At 47.7% G+C, this 15,806-nt stretch overlaps 2 protein-coding genes across 5 annotated transcripts in view; one reads left to right on the forward strand and one right to left on the reverse strand.

Annotated features, from left to right (window-relative positions):
• Positions 1-9,209, forward strand: part of TGM4 (transglutaminase 4) — a 30,744-nt gene extending 21,535 nt beyond the window's left edge. Inside the window, exons 5-16 of the mRNA XM_059480144.1 lie at positions 12-115; positions 436-565; positions 1,198-1,316; positions 2,457-2,564; positions 3,117-3,291; positions 3,779-3,917; positions 4,186-4,289; positions 5,513-5,764; positions 6,416-6,763; positions 7,715-7,884; positions 8,239-8,375; positions 8,867-9,209. Coding sequence (XP_059336127.1) covers positions 12-115; positions 436-565; positions 1,198-1,316; positions 2,457-2,564; positions 3,117-3,291; positions 3,779-3,917; positions 4,186-4,289; positions 5,513-5,764; positions 6,416-6,763; positions 7,715-7,884; positions 8,239-8,375; positions 8,867-9,008 — 1,928 coding nt within the window. The 3' untranslated portion in view covers positions 9,009-9,209. The remainder of the gene's footprint in view (positions 1-11; positions 116-435; positions 566-1,197; positions 1,317-2,456; positions 2,565-3,116; positions 3,292-3,778; positions 3,918-4,185; positions 4,290-5,512; positions 5,765-6,415; positions 6,764-7,714; positions 7,885-8,238; positions 8,376-8,866) is intronic.
• A 722-nt stretch (positions 9,210-9,931) lies between these two features.
• ZDHHC3 (zinc finger DHHC-type palmitoyltransferase 3) overlaps positions 9,932-15,806 on the reverse strand; it is a 33,902-nt gene continuing 28,027 nt past the window's right edge. For 3 of the 4 annotated variants that reach the window (XM_059493774.1, XM_059493767.1, XM_059493758.1), the window contains exon 7: positions 9,932-13,820. In XM_059493774.1, the coding sequence (XP_059349757.1) occupies positions 13,587-13,820 (234 nt within the window). In that variant the 3' untranslated portion in view covers positions 9,932-13,586. The remainder of the gene's footprint in view (positions 13,821-15,806) is intronic. The other variant, XM_059493783.1, reaches the window with a different exon arrangement.

Genomic DNA, 15,806 nt, shown 5'->3' on the forward strand with positions numbered 1-15,806 from the left:
TTTGTTTCCAGGTGAAAGTCCAATGAAAAACAGGGGGAGCCTGCTGTCTCTGAAACCGGAGAGAGAGGATTTCAATGGGTGGAAAATCTCCATGGTTGAGAGGAAAGGCAAAGAGGTAAAGCTTGTGGGCAAGGAGACCATTGCCCAGTACCAAGCCTATCAGAAGCTACAGAGCAAAGCATCCTCATACCCCCATCCTGCTTTCCTTTAGTTCTGTGATTTTAGATGGGCAGCAGCCTTGTCCTGCTTATTTCATTGATCCCCCCATGCACAGGCAGGCTTTGCCCTATCCCATTGCCTTCCCCTCTTTCCCCACAGGGATCTGCATGGCCCCCAGTTTTGCCACTCGTGCCAGCTCTGTGGCACCATGTTTGTGCCATGCATGTAGGCATGGTGGGGTGTCTCTCATGCTGTCTGTCCTTGTTGTCTCCTCAGTGTCTGCTGTCCATCACCAGCGCGCCCAATGCCCCTGTGGGAATATACAACCTGCAAGTGAAGACTGGCAGTAACATTTACAAGCCTGAAAATGGCGTTGTCTACCTTTTGTTCAATCCTTGGTGTGAAGGTGAGTGGTCTTGCAACTGGGAGTGATAATTACTTCTACCAGGGATTGTCCCAGATGGAATTTTGCCTCCTATTTTCCTTATTCTCTTTCTTACATATGTTGCTTTTTCCCCATAAAACACTGTAAGCAGCGTCCTCATGGAGACAGTGGGAAGCTGGGCAATAGCAACGAGCCAGCTCCTCATTGGATATTCTCCAGTGCTGGGACATAGAGGGACATCTATCTGTCACATCTGTTTGCACCTCTGTATCATCCCTCTCTGTTCCCCTGATTAACTGAGAGAATTGTGTTGGCTTAAGATCCAGAAAAAAATAACCAGAATAAAAAATTGTGTGGTTGGTGGGCATCAGTTCCCCAGTTCTCTCTGCTGCTTACCTAGTACTCCACAGTGTTCACTAGTAAGATTTTTGCAATAATGGAAGAGTGGTCACATAGCAATAGACCTACAGGGGGAAATTAAAGATTAGTCTTATTGGAAATCCTTTCATGATAGGAGCAAAAAAATGGGGATGCTGCATGGTCATCTGTTGGTGAGAATGTTGCAGATCCTTGGTTACCCCAGTTTAGCTTTCCATGGAAGATTTCATACAGGGTTTGCAAACCACCTGACATCTGAGGGATTTTTTTTGCAGATGATGTTGTCTACATGTCCAATGATGCAGAGAAGGAGGAATACGTGCTCAACGACACTGGCACCATCTATGTTGGGTCTGCATACAGCATCTACGACAGGCCCTGGAATTTCGGGCAGGTAAAACACAGCTGTCTTGTCAGCCCTATAGCCCTTCTTCATCCCTTCAGCATGGAGCGCATGAGGAGCTCAAAGTGCTGGAATGACCCTGCCAGCTTCACTGGGAGGGCTCACCTGCTTAGAGTAACCTGTGTGCCTATGTGTGTTCCCCACCCACAGCTGGAGAGTGGGGTTAAGTGGCACATTTATAATCAGATGATGCAACTCCCCTGGTAAAGGATGTGGAAACTGGGAACAGGATATTTCTGACTGAAAAAATTCCCATAAGGGAATTCCTGCTCTCATGCAACTGTAGGTGCTGTTAGTCAGCTAATGAGACATGGAGAGGGCTGATAGGGAAAAAAAAATCTGATTTACCTGTTGCATCATAGTCAGGAATAAAGAGGGTAAAATTACTGGCAGACGTTATCACCTTTCAAGTGGTGCCTTCACTGACAGCTGTGTGCTATCCAGGCAGAAATCTCCAGCAAAAAACATTCAAACCTGGGGTTTTTTCTGTTTTGTTTTGTTTTGTTTTATAATTCTACAATTTTTGCAGGCTATCTGCAGAATATGTATCTGCAGGACATACGTAGCCCAAAGGTGCTCACACTGATGCCTTTACACTAAAGGGACCAAAGGGCATCATCTGCAGGGCTGTTCCTATCCTAATATTTATCCTGCTGTTAAGCAATGAGAATTGATATTGATTCTGACAAGCTGCATTGGATCATATGTTTGACATCTTTGTGAACTGGACCTCAGGGAGCTTTATCAGCAATTGCTAACTATGAATCTTTGTTGTAATAATTAGCATTTACGTACCTTTCTTTTTCCCAAGGTTCATTTTGTGCCTATGTCAATAGACTAAATATCAGTAGAGATCTTAAAATTTCATTACTCTTGTGAGTAATTTGCAGAGTTGCAGGGAGGTGATGTTGGTGACTTTTGTGCACAGGAGTAAAGATTGCTGGGTCAGGTTTCAACTGTATTTGCAAGACACTTGAGACAGCCTTTTGTCTTACAAGGCTGGGTTTCATTTTAGCCCTTGTTTGGAGAGAACAGCTTTGGGAAGGCCCACAGCCTTGGAAATTCAATAAAACAAGCAAATTTTGTTTTAGAGCAGCATATAAAAATATCTCCGTTTTCTCCCCAAAACAGTTTGAGGAATTTGTCTTGGATGCCTGCATGTATCTGCTGGACAAAAGCAAGCTCAGCCTGGATCAGAGAAGGGATCCTGCACATGTGTCCAGAGCCATGTCTGCTTTGGTAAGCCTCTCTCAGTGAAGTGCTTTGCCCCTTCATATCCTCCCTCATCCTTACTTGCTCTTCTTTCCCTGGGACCATGAATACCATTTCAGGAGGCATCTGAAAGGAATTCCTTTGGGAAACTGCAAGCAAAGAGACAAAGGCGCTTTGGGGTGGAGGGAAAAGGCAAACAAAAATATAGCACGTTCCCATCTCCAAAGCTTGCAGTTGCCCCAGTGGTTGTCCTTCCTCATCAGCTGTGCTGGTGAGGCCAACACAAGGGTTGTGTTTTGGGTGGGTAGCTATTCTCTGTGCTGGGACCCTTTTGGAGCCCTGTGGCTTAAGACACAGGATGCAGAGTTAATCGTTACTGCCCTGAGCAGAATTTCCACCTCCCTCTAGATATCCAGGTGGAGTTTCTAACCAGGGGAGCCCCCAGCCAGGACCAGCAGCCTTGAGGGGTCTCACATGCCTGTGGAGTACCAGGGAAGCCACAGGGCAGGCCAAGACCGTGGGGTTTAAGCCTCATTCAGCCTCATCCCTTAATTTTTCTGTATGTATGTGTGGCCACAGGTTAATGCCAATGATGACAGCGGAGTCCTGCTGGGGAACTGGTCAGGGAACTACATCAGTGGAACATCCCCTATGGATTGGATTGGGAGTGTGACGATTTTGCAGAAGTACTACAAAACCAAGAAGCCAGTGCGTTATGGCCAGTGCTGGGTCTTTGCAGGAGTCCTCAACACAGGTGAGCAGTGAACATGACCTGCCTCCCTTCTCTGACACCCAATTACTGTGCTAGTAAGCCAAATCACTGTGCCTCTGAGCCACAGAGGTGCCAGGGTCTGTCTGTAAGGAGAGGCTGAGGGAGCCAGCACTGCTCAGACAGAAGAGAAGCCTTTGGGGGTGTGATCCTTGTGTGCAAATACCTGACAGGAAGGAGTGGGGCACAGACAGGCTCTTCTCATTGACACCCAATGTGGTGATAGGCACAGCCTGAAACATGGGAGGTTCTGTCTGAACCTGAGAAAACAGCTTTTTTCACTGTGAGAGTGACCAAGCACTGGCACAGAGAGGTTGTGGAACCTACATCCTTGGAGATGTTCAAAAGCCATCTGGACAGAGTCCTGAGCACCTGCTCAAGAGGAGCCTGGGTGGGCAGAGGGGTCAGGTAAGAGGATGCCTGCCAGGCTGAGGGATTTTGTGACCCTGTGTTTTGTCTGTCTGTGCTGCAGTCATGCGTTGCCTGGGGGTGCCATGCCGCTGTGTGAGCACCTTCGACTCGGCCCACGACACGGAGGAGAACCTGAGGGTTGATGTTTACCTGAACGAAAAAGGAGAAAAGCTGAACTCGTTGTCCTTCGACTCTGTCTGGTACTGCCAAGTGGGGCTGATACTTCCTATGCCCTGTGCTGCCTTGGAGTGCCCCATTTCCCAGCCCCAGCAATTCCTTTGAGAATTTCACTACTGCTTGGGTTTGCTGCCCAGGAGGGAGAGAGAGAGAGAGGGAAAGCCAGGGGTTTCACAGGGTTATGTGCAAGTACCCATTAAATATGCCCTTACTAAAGGATTAAGGGAGGAGACCGTGACTCTTCAGGCTGTAACAACTCACTCCTTCTCTTTCCAACCCAAATGCATGCAGGAACTTCCATGTGTGGAATGATGCCTGGATGAAGAGAACAGACATACCAGATGGGTTTAGTGGCTGGCAGGCAATTGATTCAACCCCTCAGGAGCAAAGTCAAGGTAAGATTTGCCTAGAAAGGCTCTTCTGCAACTCCTGAGGGAGACAGGGACATTTTGTGTGTAAAACATGCTTCCCAGTCAGCAAACCTGGTACTCCCCACACACAGCTTCATGCACCAGGGCAGTGACACTGTGAAACAGCACTCCTGCCCCCTCAGCCCAGGATGGAAAGAGCAGCATTTCTTGGCAGGCACAAAACGAACCATGTGGGAATGTGAATTTTGTTTCAGGGGTTAGAGGACATCTAAATCATTGAGGTCATGAGCCTGTTCATTGGTAGATGAGAGGAGTGACCACCGAAACTCCCTGCACAGGTTCAGGGAATTTGAAGGTGGGAAAAACCCAAAAGGATAATCCTCGGGGAAGTGCAGAAAGTGGAATATTGCCTAGAGATCAAACACAGGTGTCTGGATGCAGCTGACTTAATAATCTCATACTGAAATTGGCTAAGGAAGAAACTTTCTAACACAATTTTGAAGTATTGGCTTCAAATTCATTATTACAGCACGCTGAACACCCGGAGGGTATTCCCTCTGATTGGGTGTATCATGAAATTTTACAACAAGGTATTTATTCCATTATGATCGTACATATTCATTAGAGTGAACTTTATGGCTAGTACATAAACATCGCTTCTTCTAGAACTAATTTGCTTGCATCTGCCTCTTACTGGAAGGCCTTTTATGGTCCTGGGGAGTTGTCAGAAGGGGTCCCTGGTGGTCGTACTCACCAAGTACCCCCAGCGTTCCAGATGACCTTGCCTGGAACTTCTCTTAGGGCACGTGCTGTTGTTTCTTGTCACGTAACATTTACACAAAAGCCACCATATTCCTCATTATCTGTTTATGCACTGGTTCCAGCTATGTTTAGCATCCTGTGGGCCTACTTTTACACTATTTTACCTACTTCTTTAAAACACATTGCTCGTGTTTGGTCAAGGCATCGTTATGTTCCGTTCCTTTTATCAAACTCGGCTGTGGCTTTCTAACTTTAAAATTATCTAAGTGAGGGGAAACATTCAAAAGCTCCTACCAGACCCTGGTCATCTATAAAAAATTCCTAAGCAGCTCTGGGATAAATGAGAGAGTTTGGAGTTCATTACTGAGTTGGAGGGCTGTTTACTGCTAAGCATCAACTGCCATGGCCACAGATTCCCGGTGGAGCAAAAACTGGAGCCACAGCAGGTGTTTGTGAAGCCAGCTGGTATCGAATGCCCTTTGCAGGTCGTTTCCAGTGTGGGCCCTGCCCAGTGAAGGCTGTGCGGGAAGGAGATGTGTACCTGCCCTACGACGCCAAGTTCGTGTACGCGGAGGTGAACGCCGACAGAGTCTACTGGGTGGTCAAGAAGGTGAACGGCAAGGATAAATACTTCAAGGTCGGCACGGAGACCCAAGCCATCGGCAAGAACATCAGCACAAAAGCCGTGGGGCAGAACAGGCGGGTAGACATCACCAAGGAGTACAAGTACCCTGAAGGTAACTGCCCCCATCCTCTGACACAGTGCCAAAGAGGGGACCCCCACCTTGCAGGTCACCCCACAGCAGGTTTCCAGGAGAAAACTGCAGGAGTAGCTGCAGTGGCAAACTCGGCCTAAGGCCAGGAGACCTCGGGAGGCAGCACTGCTCCCAGGCATCCTCAGGCCCGCAGTGACACCTATAGGCTGCTCCTCAGGGACACAAGCAAGCTTCCAGACAGTGAAAGAAATGGGCTGAGTGATGGACCTTGTGTCACACTGACCTTGGCTTTATTTTTTCATTTCTTCATTTTGTCTTTACATTCCCCCAAACCATTTTGGAAAACAGAAATCCCACATGTCCTTCTCACAGTTCTCAAGATCCAGCCATGTTGTCCTAGATTGTTAAAACCTTCTCAGTGAGGAGGGCAAAACTATCAGGCTGAAATATTTAAGAGTATCCATCCTCTAAATTGTCTCTTCCGGGAAATTCTTCCAGGCCAGAATGCTACAGCTAGATTTGGTGGTAGCATAAACCAAGAAATTGTCCTAAGCAGAGGCTGGAGGTGCTCTGACATCCTCTCTGCTTATCAGCAAAAGCATAAATAAAGGGAAGATAGCTCTGGGTGAGGAGACTGAGATACAGCTGTCACCCATATTTCTCTTCATCCAGGCTCCAGACAGGAAAGGATGTCCATGCAAAGAGCTTACAGTTTCCTACGCCCTTCGGGGTTGATGCCTCGCTCAGGCTACGCTTCGACTGTGCGGGGAATAGGTGCCAACAGTGAGCCTTTGGTCCCGAAGGAGCCAGTCACCAAGACTGGGCTCCACCTGGAGATAACCAATACAGAACCTTTGCATCCTGGCAATCCCCTGGAAATGGCCATCACAGTGAAGATCTCTGCTCCTGGGAACTGGACCGTTGACCTTATTGGCTCCTGCCAGCTGCAGTACTATACTGGAGACGTTCAGGCCAATCTTGGAACTGTCAAGGAGATCATCACTCTTGAAGGCCCATCTGGTAAGCACAGAAAGCTTGCTGTGTTCTGTAATCTAATTCACTGTGGCAGTCTGGGGTTTGTACTGGCTCCACTCTAGACCAGTGTAGGCCCTGTACTCTGTGAAGAGCAGAAACCGCCTGCCTACAATCTCCTCTCTCTTCACTGCATTTGAAGTCTCAGTTACAGACTGGGATCCCTCTGTAGCAGGGACCAAAACATGAAGGCCCTGCTGCAGCTTCAAGGAGGTGATTTAGGAGTACATTAGTGTGGGCAGACAGAGGTTTTCATGGCATGAGCGAGGTGTGCTGAAGCATCTCCCTCCTGTCCTCACTGTCTGAACATCAAAGATGTCACCACAGGCTTTGTGTGCATCCATGTGGATCATATCCCTCACAGGATTTAGATGGCTGGAAGTTTCAGCCTTTTTTAGTTGTTCTGTTTGCCACTCTAATTTGGGTGGTGGTGATGCTGGTGAGTGTTATTTTCTGAATTCTTTGCCCAAGCAAATTCCCACTTCACGACTGCCTGCCTGGCTGATCCCTGGAGCTGTTGGCTGCTGTGCTGTGCACATCTTTGAGTCACCTAGGTTGTATTTTTGATCCCAAGCCATGTAACTGAAATTAGCTAAACAAGAGATTAACGAGTGATAAATAATTAACAACCCTTGCTGATTCCTAGCATGAATCACTCTCAAAAAAAAAATCTTTGCTGTTGATGAGCTCTGAGTGTTTTCACTCCTATGCTGTTGCTGTCAAAATGCAGCAGGGCAGGACACAAAGGCAGCTCCTTCCCATGGGCTGCATTTGCCAGGTATGCAAATGCAGCCCATGGGAAGGAGGGCTTCCCCCCGCAGGGACTGAAGGGAAAGCAGGATGGTCTCAGCAAATACGGCTCGTGCCACATCCTGCCGACTTTGCCACCCAATTCCTGGGCATGTGATGAAACACCAAGCTGTGTTTTCTTTCCTGCAGAGATGCAGATCCCCCTGAAAATAGCACCTGATGCATACATGAAGACACTGTCCTCCGTGGAAGATGAAGTGCTCATCCTTGTCACTGCCATTGCTGAGGTCAAGGAAACCAACGACAAACTCACCAAGGAGACCTCAATGAGATTCCAGTATCCTCCCATCACTGTCCAGGTGAGGCAGCTGCCAGCTGGGCTCTGGGAGGACAAGGGTTAAAGCTCTGCTCACTCCAGCACCACGGTGGTGCTAGCATTCCCAGGGGGATCTCCCAGACAGCTGCCTCCTAGGATGTTCAGTTCTTGGCATCTTATTTGGCTATTCAGCATTCATTTGAAGGTTGAAAGCAGCCATGAAATCAAAGTTTTATTACCGCCCCATCTAACACAGTGCTTCGGGTGGGTGGAAAGGATATGAAGGGGCTGTCCCCTGTCATGCTGGTGGTGAGCAAACCTGCAGAAGCTCTGGCATCTTTACCACCCCTCTAATCCCAAGTCTTTGGATTTGTTTCTCTCTTTCCTCCTCTGCTAGATGCCAGAAACAGCCACTCTGTACAATGACTTCAACTGTGCATTCATCTTCAAGAACAAGCTGAATGTGACCCTGGAAAACTGCAAGCTGCTGGTGGAGGGCTTGGGCATATTTAAGATGACAACATTTGAGCTGGGGTAAGGAGATGAGCCAATGAAATGACCATGGCAGGACTCTGTTTGTTTTGGTTTTGTTTTTTAAAATATCCTTGAAGAAGCGGTTAGGGGATTTGCAGTAAGAGGGACCTTTGCCAGCTGTGTTTGAAACTGCACCACATTTGGCCAGAAAGACCCACACAGCAGATGACAGGCTCAGGGCAGATGGGCATGACAGGGACTCCCCCCATGCTCCTGCTGTGCTGCCCAGCAAGTGTGAGCACAGCTGCTTCACTCAGAGCTGAATTTGGTGTTTCAGCAGTACAGGGAACTCCAGGGAAGGTCCCCAGGATCACTGGGACCACCAGGCATTACCACCATGCCAGGCCCCACTTGCTGCAAATTGGTCATGGGGGAAGGGGAATACTCACCCTAAACACATGCAGTGACTATTTCTTTAAGAGAAATTATTCAAAAGTGGCAAATAACCTGAATTAATGCTGAGACTATTTTGGTTGTTCCTTTGTCCTCAGGGACATAATGCCTGGCAGGATCATGAAGTCTGAAATAGTATGCACTCCGACAAGACTAGGAGAGAAGAAAATCGTAGCCAAGCTGATCTCCAACCAGATCAAAGGCATCTCTACAGAGAAGGCCATCTTCATCACTGAGTAGGATCAGTGCCTTGGCAGTGTGCAAATGTTGGCCTTGCTAAATGCATCTCATCACTGGGCACTTCTTGCCTTCTTGATTGCTTCACAGTTCTTCTAAAGTAAAGAGCAAAAATGCCATAAAGCTAAGGGAATTAAACTGCCTTAATGGCACAGCTGCATTGATTGCAGTTAATTGTGATTCAATAAAGATGGTGAAAATTGACTGTGTGATTTGGTTTGGTGATGTTGTCACATTGGGATGGCTCTGGACCCATTGGGATGTTCCCATCTTGGACCAGGGATTGGAGCTTGTGCTGGTACCAGCTTCAGCAAGAGATGGGTGTGAGCTTGGGAGGGGCAGCAGTGCTGTGGTCCCACACAGAAGGACACACAGGGACCTCACTGCACCAAGGGCTGCCGTGCAGCTCAAGGAACATTTCTGGCAAATCCCTCCTGGGTAATTCCCTCTCCTTCCAGCTGACCATTTGGGGAATGTACCAGCACGAGCATTTCATTGAGTTTGGAGCTCAGGAAAAACAAACCCAGCACATTCTCCCCAAACACCATTTTTCATACATCTTCCTATCCCACTGTTTTTGGGGGTTTTCAGGCATTTTTGGAAGAGGTGCCATCTCCAGCAGCATTCATTACTAGTGCTTCCCTAGAAATGCACAACCTCTATTCTTCCCCTTCCACCCTGAATGCTGCTGGACTACAGAAAGAACCTCAATGTCAGTGTACACCAGGAGCTCTTCCAGCCACAGTCACACTGGAGAAGACAACAGCTGTGCACAGCTGGAGCCCACCACTGCACTGCACACCCCAGCAACTCCCGAGCCCACCTTTACCAAGGGATCTCCCTGTCCCACAGCATGGCCAGCAGCAGAGTGGCACTGGGTTTGCCAGCACTTCCACAAGTAAAGAGGAAATCAGGTCACACAGTAGTACAGGGAGTAATTTATCTGTTTATTTAAAAGACAAATGCTCAAGCATTAAGGCAGTGGAAAAGAAAAAAGAGACGGTGACTACATCTGGTTATGTGCCAGCCTGTAAAAAGGGAAGAGGGAAAAAAAGGACATAAAAAGGCCAAAAGGTTTTAACCACTCTTCTGCACTTCAAAGATCTGGGGAGCTCCCAGACGAGCATGCAGGTGGCTGCCAGGCCACAGGAGGGGGCCAAGGCTGCCCTGACACCTGCTGCCCCTCTGCCCACAGTGTTGTGTCACTTCACAGCAGCACAGGGTCCCCAAAAGGCCACCTCCTGTGGTGGCACAGTGGCAGGGAGTGGCAGCTCCTCTCCAGAGGCAGAGCAGGTGCAGGGTCCATGCACATCCCATCCGCAGAGCAGGGAGGGGCAGGCGGTGCTTGGCAGATGAAGTATTAGCTCTTCAAAAAGTACAGCAGCGACCAAAGGCACAAAAGGAGTTACAAACAGCAAAAAATGCATTTCTTCACGAGATGTAAATTCCCTATTTGCATAGAAAACCTGTTGTGGAAGACACCAGGTGAGAAGTATGAGAACACTTTCCACATATGCCACGGCTCTGTCCATCACATATCAACACCTCACACCAGAGCAGTGATGGGATCTTCAGCAGACCATGTCCCACTGAGCAGTGCAGAGGGAGCATCCTCCCTAGCCCCATAAATTTAGGGCACTACAAGCATATTCTCCAGGATGTCTTTCCTGGGAGTCAGCCAGGACCACAGCAGCATGGTATGAACATGAAGGTATGCCCTAACAAAGGGCAAGAAGTGTACAGAGGGAAGGAAGGGAAGGTAAACAGTGAGCTTAGCTTCAATTCCATGTAAATCACGTTTGATCTCAAGCTACCAGTCAATCCTTAAAGAAGAAGGTTTATACAAAAGCTGTGGATAAAAGAGATTTTTCCAACTTGTGAAGACTTGTGATTTCTGACAGCTGTCATACTACACTGAGACAGAAAGGAGATGCACCAGGGGGTACTGGGACTTTGGGAGAGGCCAAGGGAGACTGATAGCCAAGAAACACCAGAACTGATTTCCTGGGCATAGGAAGTCACACTGCCCTGTCTTGAGGGCACCACAGCTGGAACTGGCTGTCCATGCTCTGTGTAAGGCCCAGGGACACGTCCCTGTCTCATTCAGACTGTAACTGGAGGAGAGGAGATGACTGCTCTGCCTCTTACCCTCCTCTTCACACTACTTTTCTGTTTTCCCTATTAAAAAAAAAACAAACCCAGAAATGCCAGCACCTGAGGAATAGGAGAGCTGGGAAACAGAACAAATGACAAATGTTCTCATGATGAAGAGAACCAGGTTTGGGAGTGGAGGAGAAATTTGGCTGCCTCCATCCATGCCTACCCAAAACCATGTCCCAGAGTAGGGTCTCTGTCCTGAGAAGCATCCCTGGAATGCAGCACATGGGTTCTCTCCCAAGCTGACACCCCCATATGCCTGCCTCAAGGTGATTTTCAGCTGTGGGTTAGTTCCTCCCTGTAGCACCATTCCCACTGCAGACACAGCACCAGAGGCAGGGGGGTTACCTGGATGCAGAAGTGGAGCAGCAGGGCAAAATTAGAAAACACGAGCTAGAAAGGGCACTCTTCCTCTTTCAACATGGCCATTCCTGCCTAAGGAAATCCCTTACAGGCCCATGTATGTCCCTGACATCCCTCTCCTGTGGGATGCTGACAGGGAGGAACATAGGCTAGAGCAGAAGAGGAGCTTCTTCCCTCAGCAGCCTGCTGCACAGGGCAGACATCCAAGGCCTCATGACTAAATGACATGAGAGGATATCTCATTTCCCCTCAAATGGGGGTGTTTCCCTTTAACCCAAAGGTTATAAATATGCAATTCCTAATGATGTTCTCTAGATCTGCTTTTCACTGACAAAGAGACATCCAGAGGGAACAGGGAATGGGACAACTATTCAGAAATACTTCCTGGATTTTGGTGAAGCTGTGCTCTTAACAGCCAAGGCACTCTATTTGTTCCTACTACTTTGCCAGATAAAAGGATTGCTGTGGCAGAGGACAAGTCCAGGAGAGAATCTTATCCCACCACAGTAGCCCTGAATGTCACACAATCAATGCACACAAAGATGCTTTCTGAGGGGTTAAAAATAAACATTAAAAAAATCTTGCACAAATTCCATTTGATATTACTCCTATAAATAATAAAAACTTCCTATAGGTCTTCCACAATACCATGCTTTCATCCCAAAAACTCCTTTCTCTTCCTTTTGAGAGGAAGCAGTTATCTTTGGTACAGGTTAAGGGGAGGGGGAGATAAATGCAAGTATGTTCTGTGGGGGGAAACCAGTAGCATGTTTCTAGTCGCCTGCAAATCTAATGACAATTAATCTAAGGGATATGACAGAAGAGGAACAAAAACACAAATGAAGAGCAGTCTAAATTAAAACTAGCCTGACATCTGGAGGATGCCAAGTGTTTGCAGTGCATCTGAATGCAGCAGCTGGCAACCCCTCTGCAGGACTTTGCTGCAACCACTGCCTCCTGCAGTGGTGCCCTCTTTGAGTGATGGGTGATCCTTCTACAGGGTCACCAGCATTCCCCAGGGACTGGCTGCAAAATCAGTGAGAGGAAACCTGGAGTAATGGCATGTACAATGTTAGACCCAGTTAGATTAGGAGGCTCTATTAATTCTCCACCAACTCCAGCTACCAAGGAAAGAGAAACATCTAAATTGGACAAGTCAAACAGAGAGAGGTAGTACCTCCATCACAGGGTGCTCACATCACCCTCTCTTTCACTGCAAAACCAGCCCTGGGACCTGGCTTTGACTGCTTCCCTGCTCCCTGAGCTGCAGAGCTCAGCCAGGCAGCTCCCGCTCTACACATCTCACATGCCAATGAACCACAGCCCCGGGGAAAGCTTCCCCCTACCAGCACCAGCAGCTCAGCATCCCAGCCAACATTTGCTCCTTCTTGGCTGCACTGGCCATGGGTCGATGCTCCCGCCAGCACCACCACAAGCCCACCACCACCTCTGACAAGCACCACCAGTCCTGGGCACTCTCACATGCACAGAAGGTAAAAATTAACTCCTGGAGATATTTCAGAGCCCAAAGAAATCACACCCAGGGTGAGATCCATAGCCCTACATCCCACCTCTGCTAAGACCAGTGCATTAGCAACACTCATAACCCACAAGCAGCACCCATGGGATGGGATGGGCTAAAGAGGATGCATTTTTCCAGAAAACCTTCAGAGCTGGCTAATCTTGCCATCACACATTTAGTCTTCCAAAGGGCTGTAAGAACAAAAGATTAGCCAGACTCCCTAGGATGGCACATTTCTGGGAACTGGAGCCAATCTATCTGACAATTACAAACTGTCCTTAAATGCCATGTAAGAAAAGACCAATAAAGCAGCTGATACAGGTCTGAAAGGAGCTTATGAACCCCATCACTTATGAAGCTCTCTCTGGAGATTTGTATTGCTTCTGCTAGTGCTGTAGCGTCTGTTACAGACCAATACTCCTGAATTTTTTAATGCACCAGAAAGTACGTTAACAAACAACCCTTAAATCTCCAGCACAAGTAATTATTTTTTAAAAAGAACACCTGAAAGCTTCCCCTGGAAGAGAAGGATGCTTTGCTTATTCACGCAACATTTGGATGGCAACATCTCGAGCCAGAAACTGCTCGATTTCTTCTTGGGTCATTATTTCAGACGCAGGAGCTGCTTCAGCTGGCACTGGGCTCTCGCAGTTCAGGTTTGAGAAAGGGTTGAACCAACCCAGGGAGAAGGCACCTCCAAACGCCAGCTTCATTCCTTCCCAGCCGCTGATCTTCTCCCACGTTGGCTTTTGGTTTTTGAGTCGCTCAATACCCTGCAAGAAGAGAAGAGTTGATGGTCATCCCATGCTAACAGCTGGTGTTTGAGCACCAAGCACTGCAGCACATGCAGAACTGCCTGCCTATAGCAAGGCTGACGCTATTCCAGTTTGAGTGAACTATGAAGACAGACACTCTGCATTACTGAGAGTTTCATCACCACATTTAACAGCAAAACCCTCACACCAGATCTAATTCATGGGCAGTCTGAATCTTGCTGATGTATTTTGGAATGAGTTGATTTTTAGGGTACAGGGATGGCTTCTGAAAAGCCAGTCTTTTGGGAAACATGGATCTCTTCTCACACAGCTTTTCAAATCCTCCCAAGTAGTGACAAAATGCAGTTACAACTTAAGAGTTTCACCTTGTTTGGGCATTTTTTTGCAATAGTTCAGACACAGCCAAAATACTGCACCTTTTCCCAGCAATCAGAAATTTACCACTGCCACACCTAGGCTAGTCACTAGAAGTTCACTCTGTGCCAGTTAAGAGCAAATATTTAAGAACACAACTTCCATTTACCAAATTGTCAAAGACAAATCACAATGCAAGCCAGATAACCTGCTGGGAGTTGAGAAAATCTGTACAGGTTATTGTGGAGGCTTCAAAATGGGACTGGAGCCTTGGTCAGTCAATATTCTGATTCATTCTCCCTCCAAGAATGTCACTTTTAGTAAAGCAAACATTTTTATTGCACTTAAAGAACAAATCCATCAAATTTGGGCAGGGACATGTTTTTCCTGATAGTCTTCTCCACATAGAAATAGGGAACTAAAATTTATTTTCTTAATAATTTTTTTTAGTCTATCACTGTGTGAAATAGGGCATGATTTTTTATGCCCATCTTCTGTATCAGGTAAGAGAGGAGTCAGATCTGCAGCTTAGTATGATCCACTCGTGATGATATACAAGTGACCACACAAAGTCTATTCTTAGAGAAGCAAGAATACTGGGATCCAAGTTTTGAGAAACTCAAGGGAAGGCAAAAAAAAGTGCAAATAGGGTTAAAACTGTAAGAAAGAACAGTTTTAGAAGAGCTGGAAGAACAGTATGCTTCTCACATTCTAATTCTACAGATTTTCCTTGACAACACACAAAACATTCAAAGCTTTGCAGCGAGGGGAAAGGAACACCACAGCAGCCCAGCAGCACCACAGCTGCACTAGTTGCCAGCCTCACAAATAAGACAGCAGCAGCAGCAGCTCAGTTTGCAGGAACACTGAGTCAGCAGAGCAGACCCAGGGGAAAGCACACCATAAACCAAAGCGCTGCGTGCAAAGCTTTTATGAACTCCATTCCTTCATTCATGCCCCATTTCTGGTGCTGACTGAAGAGAAACCCGGCAGTCAACGTGCAGAAAGGAATGACGCAATACCAAATCGGAATTCCTCAGGGCTGTAATTTGAGAAAAAATCAGGCCCTGAAGGACTCTGAATGCTAAACACAGGCCTGTGGCACCTCACCCTGCTCCCAAGCTTGCAAATCTACCATTCCAAGTGCTCCAGGGAGAATCCCCTGCAGCCTCTGGTGCCTTGGGATGCCACAATTTGTGTGCCACAGCCAGGGCCTGACCTTACCTCCCTGCTGGGCAAGGTGGAGAGGAGCAGAGTTTGCGCACAGCAGACCCTTGGCAAAGTGCTCTAACACTACCATGAGCTTTTCCTCCAGGATACTGCATTTCCAGCACCCAGTGGCTGTGCAGGCAGGGGGCAGAAGCTCTGGCAGCCTAAAGCAGGAGAGCACCTTTGGCTGTGCGCTGCTCCTCAGCCAACTGCAGAGGTTTCCCGAGTGTTAGTAACAAACTGGCTGGAGCACGGCTGGAGCACTTACTGCGTGACCATCTGGAGAGAAGGAAAACAAGTAGCACAGAGCAGGAGGAGAGACAGACATCAGGCATTTAAACCCTTCCCTGAGACCACAAGCTTCAACCCTGCCCTCAGTCGTTTCTGTAATCCACTTCAATCCCTGCTGCCATCTAGACT

This window comes from Ammospiza nelsoni, chromosome 1 (genome assembly GCF_027579445.1).
Source record: "Ammospiza nelsoni isolate bAmmNel1 chromosome 1, bAmmNel1.pri, whole genome shotgun sequence".
In the NCBI taxonomy this organism is placed as follows: domain Eukaryota; kingdom Metazoa; phylum Chordata; class Aves; order Passeriformes; family Passerellidae; genus Ammospiza; species Ammospiza nelsoni.